Source organism: Pleurodeles waltl, chromosome 10 (genome assembly GCF_031143425.1).
Source record: "Pleurodeles waltl isolate 20211129_DDA chromosome 10, aPleWal1.hap1.20221129, whole genome shotgun sequence".
Lineage (NCBI taxonomy): Eukaryota > Metazoa > Chordata > Amphibia > Caudata > Salamandridae > Pleurodeles > Pleurodeles waltl.
In genome coordinates this window covers 485562555-485575704 of record NC_090449.1, presented here as the reverse complement: position 1 = coordinate 485575704, position 13150 = coordinate 485562555, and the positions used below count along the sequence as shown (strand labels likewise).

At 42.3% G+C, this 13150-nt stretch overlaps 1 protein-coding gene across 4 annotated transcripts in view; it reads left to right on the top strand.

Annotated features, from left to right (window-relative positions):
• The window catches only part of LOC138260780 (uncharacterized), a 294177-nt gene that overhangs the window by 186154 nt on the left and 94873 nt on the right, over positions 1-13150 (top strand). For all 4 annotated transcript variants that reach the window (XM_069209234.1, XM_069209232.1, XM_069209233.1 and 1 more), the window contains one exon: positions 12759-12914. In XM_069209234.1, coding sequence (XP_069065335.1) covers positions 12759-12914 — 156 coding nt within the window. The remainder of the gene's footprint in view (positions 1-12758; positions 12915-13150) is intronic.

Here is a 13150-nt window from a genome sequence, read left to right as displayed (position 1 = left end):
TACTGCACCTCACTTTGTTGTTGGCTATCCTATGAGTTTATTGGGATAAACTCTCATTCTGAATTGATTATTGAATAGGGTCTTTTGGAATTTATCATCCATGTTGCATAGGCATTTGGCCCTTAAAATCTCATTATATGTATTGCTATTAACTAGACTTTTGGGGTGATAGCTATTATAATGCAGAACATGGTTACCAGCTGTCTCTTTCCTATGCAAATTTGTATGTTCTGTTCCCATTTCTATCCTAAGCTTAACATATAGGAATTCCATGGCACCCTTTCTCATCTTGGATGTAAAGCCAAGGTTATAGGGCTTGACATTCAATATCTCAATGAATGTGATGGCCATCTCAAATCTTTCAGACCACAAATAGGTCATCTATATATCTGGTACACAGGACCACATGTTTGGTGAACCTCTCATTGCAATCTGACCAGACCACTTGCTCCTCCCAACAGCTGATCAAAAGATTTATGAATCTGGGGACAAAGCTGGTGCCTATTGCAGTCCTGGTTAGCATTCTGTAATACACACCACTGAACAAAAACATTTTCTCTTTCAAACAGTATCTAATCTTCGAAAGTAACATTATTTTATGCTCATAAAAGCATACCGGTTTGGTCTTTAGGATACATTCATATACTCATATTCCCAATTCATGATCCATGGAAGTATAACAGGACATAACACCCATTGTAGTCATTGTATAAGTACCATCCCAAGTGATGTCATATATTTTCATTAGGGAATCAACGCTTTCCCTACTGTGTGAAGGTACTATTAATATTAAGGGGAACAAAAAATGTTTGATGTAGGTAGCTGGGGGCGAGACAAACCAGCCAGCCCAGGGCCCGTTGAAGAGAGAGATTATTCCCAAGGATCATAAGCTTGGTTCGAGCGCAATTCAGCTTAAGGTAGGATTTGTATATCCAGCTGGCTGCTAGCTCCAGACATAGTCCCAGAGTGGAAGCTGAAGGGTCTGAGGCGGGGATGAGCGAGAAGACCAACTGGGTGTCATCTGTGCAGCAGACAATTGAAGTCCCAAAGGGGGTTACAATATCAGCCAAAGGTTGCAGATACAAGTTAAACAACAGGGCTAAGAGATGATCCATGCAGAACTCCAGACAAAATATCAGAGGAACAGGCCTTATCAAAGACCTGGAATGATCTATGCTTCAGGAAGGAGCTTAACCAGATCAGGGTTTTCCCATCGACACCGGCTTTGCAGATCCTATTCAAGAGAGTAGTACGGTCAATGGTGTCAAAGGCCACACTGAGATCTAAAAGTGTAATGGCAACTGAACCTCCTTGTGCTAGTCTCCTTTTTGACGTCCTCTACCACCAATAGGAGCGCAGTTTTGGTATTATGTTTAGGCCAGAAACTGGTTTGGGTGTGGTGGAAGTAGGAGTTGGCCTCAATTAATTCAAATATGTTTATACATATATATTTTCTGTTACTTTACTTACAGTTGGAAGCAAGGAGATTGGGCAATAATTCCCTAACCATGAGGCATCAAGACTAGGCTTTTTAAGGATGGCTTTGACCATGATTTCATAACAATCAGTCTGTCTCTAAGCCTCATTTGCATACACCAGGGCATCCATAATAACCATATTGCCTCTTTTATTAGAGGGTTTGGTGACTTGTCATATCAGACCGTAAAGATTTTAGTGCTTCTCTTTGTGAACCTGTTAAGTTGTATTTCCCTTCCAGAGTATTATTCCTCAAAGGCATCAGTTCCTTTACCACAACTTATGAAACAAATCACTATTATTGTGTAGTGTGTAAGGTATCATCCTGGACTTGGGTTTAAATCCACTCACACTTGGTGTATTTACCTCAGTACTCAGACCCACATGTATCTCCACCGTATCTAGATTCTTGTCCATATTAGGATCCCCTTTGCGTAGCTAATGCTAGTAAACAACCACATCCACAAGCTTTATCTCGTTGTCCCTTGTTTCAAATGTAGGGTCCTTTAGTTTTTTTAGGGGACATCTTATGGACTTTTACTAATTTTAATTTCCTAATAAAAAGGAACAAATCGATTTTAGTATGTGCATAATCAAACTCCATTGTGGGCGAAAAGTCAATCCAAGTTCTAACAAGAATCTCTCCACATCAATTAATGCATGTTTTAAAAGATTAATTCATGTCAAGGCTTTACAATTCCTGTTGTTTTTCTTCCTGATACGTCACCCTTTCTTCCCATGTGGAAATATGTCCCGCTCCTCCCCTCCTTGTGCACTTGCTTTGTTTTTTTATTTTCCTTTTTCCTTTCCCTTGGCTGGTGGCCTGTTTATTTAGTGGCTTGTCCGCTGGCGCAATATACAATGTAAATTTACAAAAGTCTCCAGATGATGCCCCATGTTGGGGCCACTCAAACCTTCATTCATATCAGCACTCGCATCCAAGATGGATTTACTCCTCACTACAGCATGTTGCCTCTGCATATCCTCCTCCCTCATTTCCTTTCTAAAAAAAGTCATATTTTCCTCCAAATGTCAATACTCTGCCCTCTGTATAACCCCTCCTACTGCTATGTAATTTAATTTGTTTTTGAGTCTTATTTCCTCCTCATATTTGGTCAATCTCTCCATCATCGGTTTTCTTAAATCATTCATTGGCCCTTATTTCAACATTGGCGGGCTGCAAGGCACCGCCTGCCAAGTTGAAACTGTCGGGCAGCCACCATTGTGGCCACACTCCCGCGGGGTCTATTTGAAGATGCCCGCCGGCCCAGTGGGGATCTCGGCCGCAACACGGGAGCCGGCGGTGTTGCGGCGGTGCAACGGGTGCAGTTGCACCCGTCGCGCTTTTCACTATCTGCAATGCAGACAGTGAAAAGCTCCATATGGCCGTGGCAGGGGGCCCCTGCACTGCCCATGCCAGTGGCCTGGGCAGTGCAGGGGCCACCAGGGGCCCCGCGACTACCCTCTCCGCTGGCCTTTTCATGTCGGTTCATACTGCCATGAAAAGGCTGGCGGGAGGGGGACTGGTAATCCCCTGGGAAGCGCTGCAAGCAGCGCTGCCCTGGAGGATTAAAACCACTGGGACAAAAGTGGTGGGAAACCGCCGGTCCCGGCTGTGCGACCACGACGCTTCCGCCGCAGTCATAATGGCCGAAGTGGTACAAACTCCAAAACAGCCCTGGCGGTCTTTGACTGCCAGGGTTGTAATGAGGACCATTGTCTCTTGGGACTCTTTCACTCTAGGTCCATAGTAAGCTGATCAATAGCCTTATGAATTTTAGCGAAGTCCAGTTCAGCACACTTAATTGAGATCTTCATCATGCCTTAACTTGACTTCACCGTGAAGACAGCCCATTCTTCAAGTAGCCCTTGATGTGGTGACTCAAAGGTGGGTATTGTGAAGATCCTTAATCCTTAATCCCTGTGGCACATGATTGACCTCCACATACTTGGATAAAATAGTAATTTCCCACCATTTGCTAATCTCATGGTAGATCATTTTTTCAGGAGTCAGTAACTTTAGTTTTAAAGTTAAGGTACCTGGGGGTTGCAAGATAGTGTTATGTCCATCATCAGTCTTTCCAGTCTCCCTGGTTTCGCTGAACATTGCATTAGCTGCTTCTAGTAGGGCACGGTCACTCATAGCCATGTTGCTTTCTTTCTGTTTCAATACAGAGCACACAGTCCCCTGCCTCAACACTCACCAATGCATGCTGGGCAAGGCACTGCTATAAGGACTGAAAGTCACCAGCAAATCTGTGGCAGCGGGAGATAGCTGGGATCAGTGGGTTTACTTACTTAGCTCATCTGATCTGACACTCTACTAACATAGCATATATTGCCAGCTTCCAGATGTTCCGCTACAAAAATGCAGTCAAGTGGCAGCAGACACCACACACACAAATGAATTCCAAGACATCGCTGTAATGTGGCCACATCCTTCATGTCTGTCAGTGCATTGTCATGGGCATGAGCCCCCGTACAACATTTTAATCCACATTTTGGCAAACCAAAGAGCAGACAGGCACCCCAGTTTGTGCATATACAGATACATTTACTGTGTAACACATATCAACATGTTTCGGCTCAACAGAGCCCTTGTCAAGGTAAGTGACCCACCACCTTCAGAAATAAGTACAGCCATTTCATAGACATAGAAGACCTTTTATCATGGTTGCAGAAGAAAGCTCATTTCATAGACATAAAAAAACACTTCATCATTATTTCAAAGAAAAGGCATTTTTGCATACAATCAGTAAATCCCACTGCCAGAATTCAAATATAATTTATCATCAATCAATTCTGAACAGTAATTATATGTTCATTGTATATTACCATCTGAGAAACAAAGTATGCTTTTTCTGTGAAGGCATATTATATAGTTCATCATCATATTGATTAAAGTGTTGTACGAGGACTCTCGCCGATGAAGCCACTGTTCTAATCCTATGCTTAAAGACTTTGTTTTGCAAATGGCAAAAGAGTTTGGGTTTTATTTACAAGCCCCTGTGCACTGCTGGAACATCACTCTTAATGACAATCCTGCAGTGCACACTGCAGAGTCATATCTACAGGGCCACATAAAGTTACCCTGTGTGGCTTTTCTTCGCCTTGAGATATGAAGTGAGGCAACACAGTGCAGGTCACTGTGTTGCCTCACACTGCATGTCATGGGGGTTACAATAGGTGTTCCCACATAACATCCATGGCATTTGACACATATCCAGATTTACAACATGCTGTAAACTTGAAAATGCATCAAAAGCCTATGCCTCCCAAGGGGAGGTGTGAGGGAGGTGCAATGAGGAGAAATAATATTTCTCCTCATTTTTTCCTCTTACTATGTGTACTGCATTCTGCAGTACATAGTAAGAGGAAATCACCTCCATTGATTGTTTTTATTAAAAAATCATCCCTACCATGCAGACACCCTTGCACCGTGGTACAAGGATGCCTGTGTTGGAGCATGGCAGCTAATTGTGTGACAGCACTGTGGAAGAGGACAGGAATGAGCTGTAGCTTATAGATACAGCATATTCCTGCCCTTTTGTTTTGACAAAGGGCATGGCCGCAAGAAGGCTTGCGGTGCTGCTCGGTGCCAAAACATTGTAAATGAGGCCCTTTGACTCTTTCTAGCTTGGAGTGGATGGCACTGTTTAATCCTATGCTTAAAATGTTTGCTAGATAAACAGAACTTAGAGGTGAGCAGTTTTAGAGTGTCGCTAATGTGTAGGGTGCTCTATACAGGAGCTGCTCTCCAACTAAACTTGGGAACTACCCAGAGTTCTCTGCTTCTTTTTTGCATAATTTATGCAGCACTCTAAGTGTATTGTGTATATATACATATATATAAATACACACACACTCACACACACACTTTCCAATGCTGCTAGGAGATACGCACCCAGGTGAGAAGAAACCCAACAAGTATTCAACGTATTCAAGCAGTGTTTAATCTGGTGCACCCTTGCAACAAACAAGAACCCAATGCTTTTTGGCGTCATCATGCATTGATCACTGGTGGCCCAGCCATATTCCCAGCGCCATTTAAAAAAGCCATGAAATGTCAGTGAAAAGGTTAGGGAACACTCCTAATCATTTGGTAACTGTCGACCATTTTGAAACATGTTTTATTACACACTCACAGAACAATGGATCATTCATAACACACAGTTTATCAAGAACCCAGAACTTATAGTAACTTGTTACAGACATTGCTACGTAATTAATAATATAACATAATACCTAAGTAAGGCTTTGCTTAGTTCATCATATTGGTGTACCAAAATACATTGTATACACATCATGAAACTTAAACAGACCTGAATAAAGGTGTGATTAAAAATGCATCAGTATGTGCAAATGGACTGTTTATGCACTGACAACATTAATTCACTCACTTTGCGTCTTGGTTGACACATCCTTGCGTCCCAATAGGCTGAAATTCCCATCTATGTATCAAAAATAACCATCCGCATGTAAGCTTTCGGGTACTTTAAATGAAAAACATGGACATAGTGAGTATGTTAGTGCATTCATGTGTAATATGTGTTCAATTACGTTTAAGTAACAAATTATCCCTGAGATTGCAACAGGGTTACAGACAAGTAACATAAATCATCATAACAAATCAGCATAAAAAATCTTCATATAATGAGAGCAACGCCAACATTCCGCCCTGGTGGGCTGACACAAATGTCAGATAACACAATCATTTATCTTGATGTTGGGGATTCTCTTAAGGGGTGCAAGGTTTATATAGTTACTCAATCACCACTTTTTCTGATATCAAGCCCCAGTGGGCTATGGTTGCACATAGAAATCTAAAAGCAACATAACATCATGTGCCTCTTTTTCATGCTCCCTAAATCTACGCCATGCATCTAAGGAGTGTAGATATTATATAATAATTCCATATTCACTGCCCCAGTGGACTAACCATAACTATATTCTCAGCAGTGGCATTCTAGCAAGGAACATGTCCTTATGTGTCTTTATCAATCAATCAGGCCCTGTAAAGCGCAGCAAATCAACCATGAGGGTCTTGAGGCGCTGTTGTTTCTAACTGCTTTGTGGTGCTCTTATCAGTTGAACAGCCAGGTATTGAGCCCCTTTTTGAATCCCTGTAGTGGTGAGGTGGTCCTCAGGTGTAGGGGAAGGTTGTTCCAGGCCTTGGCAACCAGGTTGGCGAAGGAGCATCCTCTGCTGTTGCTTTGGCGGATTCAGGGGGTGGCTCTGAGGCAGAGGTAGGCAGTTTGCAAGTGTCTGGTCGTTGATGGAAGGTCATTTTTTTGTTGATGTATGCTGGTCCTTCATTGTGCAGGGCTTTGTATGCTTGGGTCAGCATTTTTAAAGGGCATCTCTTCTGGATCAGGAGCCAATGTATCTTCTTGAGGTGTGGTGTGATGTGGGTCCATCTCGGGAGGTTGAGGATGAGTCTTGCCGCTGAGTTTTGTATTGTCTGTACTCTCCTCAGAAGGCGTGCAGTGATTCTAAGTAGATTGTGCTCCCGTAGTCTGGCCTGCTGGTGTTGACTGGAAGCCACCTGAAGATCTTGTGGAGCATGTGTTGGGTGTGGAAGCAGGCAATGAGACTGCGTTTACCTGTTTCTTTTTAGACAGCCTGCTGTCCAAGATAATGCTGAGGTTGCAGGTGTGGTCTGTCGGAGCGGTAGATTAGTCGAATTCAGCAGGCCACCATGTGTCCTTCCACGGCGCGATGTTGCTCCCAAACATAAGGTCTTCTGTTTTGTCTGTGTTTAACTTGAGACAGTTGTCCTTTATCCAGTCGGCGACGTATATCATACACCAGTAGAATTTGGCTCTCATGGTGAAGGGGTCTTCTGACAGTGAAAGAATGAGTTAAGTGTTGTTGGCGCAGGAGATGATGTTGAGTGCGTTCTGGCTAGGGGGGTCATGTACAAATTAAAGAGGGTGGTCGTGAAGGACGATTCTTGGGGGACGCTGAAGATGATTTTCTTGGGTTCAGATATAAACGGCAGGAGACGGCTTCTCTGGGTTCCTCCGGTGACGTATGAGGCGATCCATTTAAGGGTGTCTCCCTGATTCTGATTTGGTGAAGTCTGTTGATCAAGATGTGATGGGGGACAGTGTTGAAGACGACTAAAAGGACCAAGAGGATGAGGGCTAATGTTTCCCCACGGTCCAGAAGGGCCCTGATGTTGAAGATGGCTGCAATCACGGCTGTCTCTGTGCTGTGGTTGGTTTGGAATCCAGATTGAGAGGTGTCCAGGAGTTTGTTGAGTTCCAGGTGTCCAGTGAGTTGTTGGTTGATTGCCTTTTCGAGCACCTTTGCTGGAAAAGGGAGCACGGAGATGGGACAATAGTTCTTCGGTCTTCTGGGTCAATGGATGGTTTCTTCAGGAGGGGCGTTACTTCAGTGTATTTCCAGTCTTCAGGGAAGGAGGCCAAGTGATGGAGGCGTTCAGGAAGTTCTTGAGATTGTTGCCAATTGTCTTGCTCCCAAGGTTGGTGGGGACAGGGGACCATGGGTGCTCCTGAGTGTATGGAGCTCATTATGGCAATTGTGACTTGGAAGGTGAGAGGGTCTCAGCGGGTTAGCAGATGTTCAGGGTTTATGTCTGTGTGTGTGAGCTGGCTGATGCTGTCGTCGGCGGGGGGGGTTGGAGTTTTAAGTTTTCGTAGATGGCTGAGATCTTGTCATGGAAGAAGTCCGCCAGGGTGTCACACAGTTCTTGGGAGGGGGTGATGTTGCTCTTCATGGCTGCAGGGTTGGAGAACTCCTTCATGATGGCGACGCCTACCTAACTGCAGTTTGTGTTGGCTTCTATGTGCTCTGCTGGGGCATTCATCTTTGTTTCCTTCAGGAAGCAAAGGTATTAGTTGAGCACTATCTTGAAGGTGGTGTGGTCTTCTGTCACTTTGTTGGTGTGCCACTTTCTTTCCAGTTGCTGGCAGATGCGTTTGGTTGATTTGAACTCCACGGCGAACCAGCTCACTCTTTTGGTAGGTCCTTTGGGTTTGATTAGCTTGGTGGGGGCGATTGTGCTGGTGCGTTGTGTGATCCACTTTGAGAAGTTCTTTGCTGTCTTTGCTGGGTTGGATGTTGTGTCAGGGAGATGGGTTTTGAATATGTTGTCCCACTGGTCTTCTGATATCTTTTTCCATTTTCCATGCATGGACCTGGAGGGCATGGTGCCAGTGATGGCAGGGTGAGAGATGGGAAGTGGACACTGTAGTGGTCGGTCCAGGTTAGCTGTGAGATGTGGTTGTACTTGACTATGCTTCTGGACGTGAAGATGGGATCAAGCATGTGTCCTGCAATGTGGGTAATGTCAGTGATGAGTTGCTTGAGGCCGACGTTGCTTATGCTTTCCAGGAAGTCGATTGTGTTGGTGTAGCTGGGGTAGTCGAGGTGGAAGTTAAGATCAACTAGGAAGATGTAGTGATTGGAGTCAACAGAGATCGGGGTGATGAGTTTGGATGGCTTTGCAGAAGTTGGGTGTGTGGTGCAGGTGGTCTGTATGCAAGGGTACCTCTGATGGTGCTCTTCTGTCTGTGTGAAGTTGGAAGTTGAGATGTTCCATTATCAAAGTTGGGTCATCTGTGGAGGTTATGCAGTGGATGGTGCCCTTGTGAATAATGGCAATTCCACCTCTGTGTTTGTTAGTTCAGTCTTGGTCTGCTACATACCCATCGCATACCCCCCAGGTTTGGTAGGATCTTAATTAACTGAATATACTATGGCGATTTTCCCTGACATCCACCAACACGTAACTATCACCTTGGGAAGAAGCTTACAATAACCATCTCAAAGCATATAAATGAAGAAGAGTGTAGAAATTAAATGAAGAATAAAGAAGATATCTCGTCTCTTTCATTTTTCATCTGCTCCTAGGACTCATGGGAGCTTAGGAGAAGAAATGAGTCAAAGCACAGCACAATTATGAATGGTCAAACCAAGTCAGTAAGGAGGGTCCAACCCTGTGTAAACACAAACAGAATAAAAATTACATTAAAACCAAATATTATGATGTTAACACAGATCATCCAAGAAGCTTGTGAACTATACACTAAAATCTTTCATTCTCAGAAATATCCCAACATACACCCCCATCTCAGTTATACAAAGCAAACATCAAAGGATTAACTAATCGCCCAGATGAATAAACAGCTCTTCATCTAAACTGAGACTGTGTGGAATCTCAGTGTTTAGTTCTAAAATATATCTTGACACAAGATGTCTAAGACTGCGTATGTGATTGCCTCCTCTGACATTGATAGATTTTCTGTCAAGGGTAAAAAACCTCAACAGGTCCCTGTCCCTTCTATGTAGTGAGTCAAAATGGTGTGCTACAGGATATTGTTTGTCCCTATTCTTTAGAGTGTGCATATTTTCTAACACTCTTTTTTGTGGTGAGTGGTACTTTCCTCATAAAATTTCTCACCGGGGCAAATGAAAGCATATACACAGAAATCAGAGTGGCATGTTGGATATTTGTCAGTTTGTTTGTTTACACCAATTAATGATGGGAAGTATTGTTTCCTGTTGATACTGTATTTGCAAGCATTGCAACATCCCCATTTGAAAAATCTTTCTTCAGTACAGCGAGTTGTTAACCTTCATTGTGAATTTACTGTTACATAGCCTATCCTTTAAGGGAGCCCGATTCCTAAAAGCGATGTTGGGATGATTATTAAATAAGTCAGAAAGAGTATTCTCAATTCTCAGAATTCCACAGCATTTATTAAGAATACTCCTGACTTCCCTTGCTTTATTGCTGAAGGTGGTTATAAATCTCGCCACTCTACGATCTCAGTGCTGGGGCACTCACAATCATGACTATGAGATTTAAAGAACGTGGCTATGAGGAGCCTGCCCTCAACAGTGCACTGGTTAAAGCACAAAGCATATGCAGAGAAAACCTACTAGCCTCCATACCTGCTCCCAGCACTGAGATCCCTAGAATGGTGAGATTTATCATCACCTTTTACATATATAAAACTATTTTACATTAACATTTAACATATTTTTTAAACTTTAACACACTTTTCTAGATTTCCCTCTATTTTACAATGCCAATTTGTAGCAAAGTCACTACTAGTTTGCAGTTGTATATTCAATTTTTACTGACTCCACCACCTGTTTCAGAGGGGAAGGACATGCAAGTCTACACTTAGTAGTAACTTCACAATAGGAGATGGCATCTAGCCTAAAGTGGAAGAGTAAATCTGCATGTGTAGATTTACTCGCATGTAAATGTACCTTTGTGAATAACTTTCTTTGTGTCTCACATACCTATCCCGAATGCATTGTTGTGGTTCCTCATTGTTATGTACCCACAATAACCACAAGAGCTCATTAGTAACCACATTCACCAACAGGTCAGCCTAGCTGCCTCAGCACCTTGTTCTCTCTGCTGCCTTGGCACTCCCTTTCAAACAGATCAGCTGTCAATAGCAATGAATGGCTTTCTGAATGTTTCAGAGATCCAGAAACCATTTGTAGTATGTGGTTGTGATCGAAAGTCACTCAAAAGCTAATGCAGATACAGTTTTAGTTTACCAGGCACAAAAGAACTGAAGCTTTATGCACTCACTGAAGTAAGAGCAGTTGGCTCCTTAGGACTTCATTTATTTTCAAGGGACAGTTGGCTGAAAATCTGTTTGTCCTTGGAAGTTATGTTCAGAAGATGTAAAATTCTGCTGGGTCAGATGAATCTAGATGCAATACAGGTGGGGTTGGCAGCAGGCTGTGCATACATTCCTTTGGTCATGATGTCGTTCTACCATGTCCTCTGGAATTATACTTGCCTTATGCCCACCATGAGCAAATGCACTGGCAGAACCTTCAGAATGTAACAGTGGAGGGGGTATTGTTGGCAGGTCAGAGAGCAGGTTTGTTGAGCATGCAGCAGATTGGTTTGCTGCTAGTGGCCTTGTGTCTTTTTTTTTAGCATGCATTCAGTTTTCCAAGATATTATGATTTTAATTTTTTTCTCACATTAGTTTACCTGTTTTTCCTATTCATTTCAGTGCGGGTCATATTCCTTTCATGTTTGCCATATTCATTTGATGCCTGCCATATCTATTTAATTGGATTTATATCAACAATTATCAAACATATTTCACAAATTCATTTTAATGGATGTCATATTAACTTAATGTGTTCCATTTCCATTTCAATCATGTGCATTAATTTCACTCTGTCACATTAATTCCAATGAGTGTCATTTTGAATTCAGCATATGATGTTTTTTATTTCATCCCATATTAATTTCAATCCATGTCCTATTTCCTTAAATTATTGTCATGCACATTTCAACACATCTTATTAATTTCCCTGTATTGTAAACATTTAAATGTAATTTACTTTAATATGTCTTTCATATGTTTTAACATGTCATTCATTTTAAAGTTCCATTTTCCTTCAACATGTCATTTTAGTGTCTGGTGTTGTAAAATGTGTTTCAATGTTTGTTGTATTTATGTTAGAATACATCTGGTGCATTTCATTGAGATCCTTATGTCATCTACAGGCATATAGCATTATTTAACTGAGTGCGGTTTATAATCCTTTTTGGTTGGTCTTTATTTCACTGCGTGGCTTGTAATATTCAGTGTTATTCCTGTCATACGTCATATTCATGGAAGAGGGCAGAAAACGATTTCATAGACCAGAATGAAATGTGTTACAAGCAAATAAAATGGTAATACAATGGAAGAGTGGAATCTACAATGTTCTCGAATGACCCGTTTTGAATGGCAAGATCTTTAAGATCTGTTGGTTGAAGGGGCAAAGCTGGTGACTGGAATAACCAGGAAGTTACATTTGTTGGGAGCATCGGAAGGTTCAGGTCACATTATTCAATGCAGTTAGCATAGAACCATGAAGGTAATACTGTTGGGATCAATGAGACCGTGAAGATCTCTATTGCATTGGAGGAAGTAGCCACCACTTTGTGACAGAATTGGCAAATTCAAGAGCTGTTGAGAATGGCTGGTGTAAAGCAAACTTGCAACAGTTACATGTCCTCTGCGCTAGTTTTTAATTAAGAGTTGGGCAGAAAATTATCAGATCTTTTACTGGATTGACAAATCCTCCTGTCGAACTACCTCTGCCAAATGATCTCTAAGGTGAGAATCCTTTACTGGCGGAGAATCCACCAACTGTGGATTCACCACTTCCTCCACAGAGAGCTAACACTACCACCAAACTGTAATTCAGGCCCACAACATATAGTATTTTACATAATAACAAAGCATTGTGTAATTAATTCTGCTCAATACCTCCTTGTGTAGAGCACAGTCCTCAAAGTCACTGGGAAACAGGCAACAGAGAAGACCACTCAAAATCATCCTTTAAAGCGGCCGAGGAAGAAGACAACACGCTGGGGGTCCTCTGCAGTCAGTTCAAGTGAAGAAGAAGGAATGGGCAAGTTCATCCTCAGGAGAGAGGTATGTGGTTAAACATGCACTAAAGGAGGTTTTTGTTCATTGTACTGTCCGCAAGCTCAGTAAGGAAGTGCAACATATAAGTGCTGCCATACAGTTAAGCAGGATGTGAGTCATTAGCAGTGAAATTAAAACGAAATGTCAGAAATGTAAACAAGAACAAAAAGGAGTTCATGGTTTTATATTTTTATTCTTTCTTTAAATATGCACATATATTTGTTGGTAGGAGACAGCACATG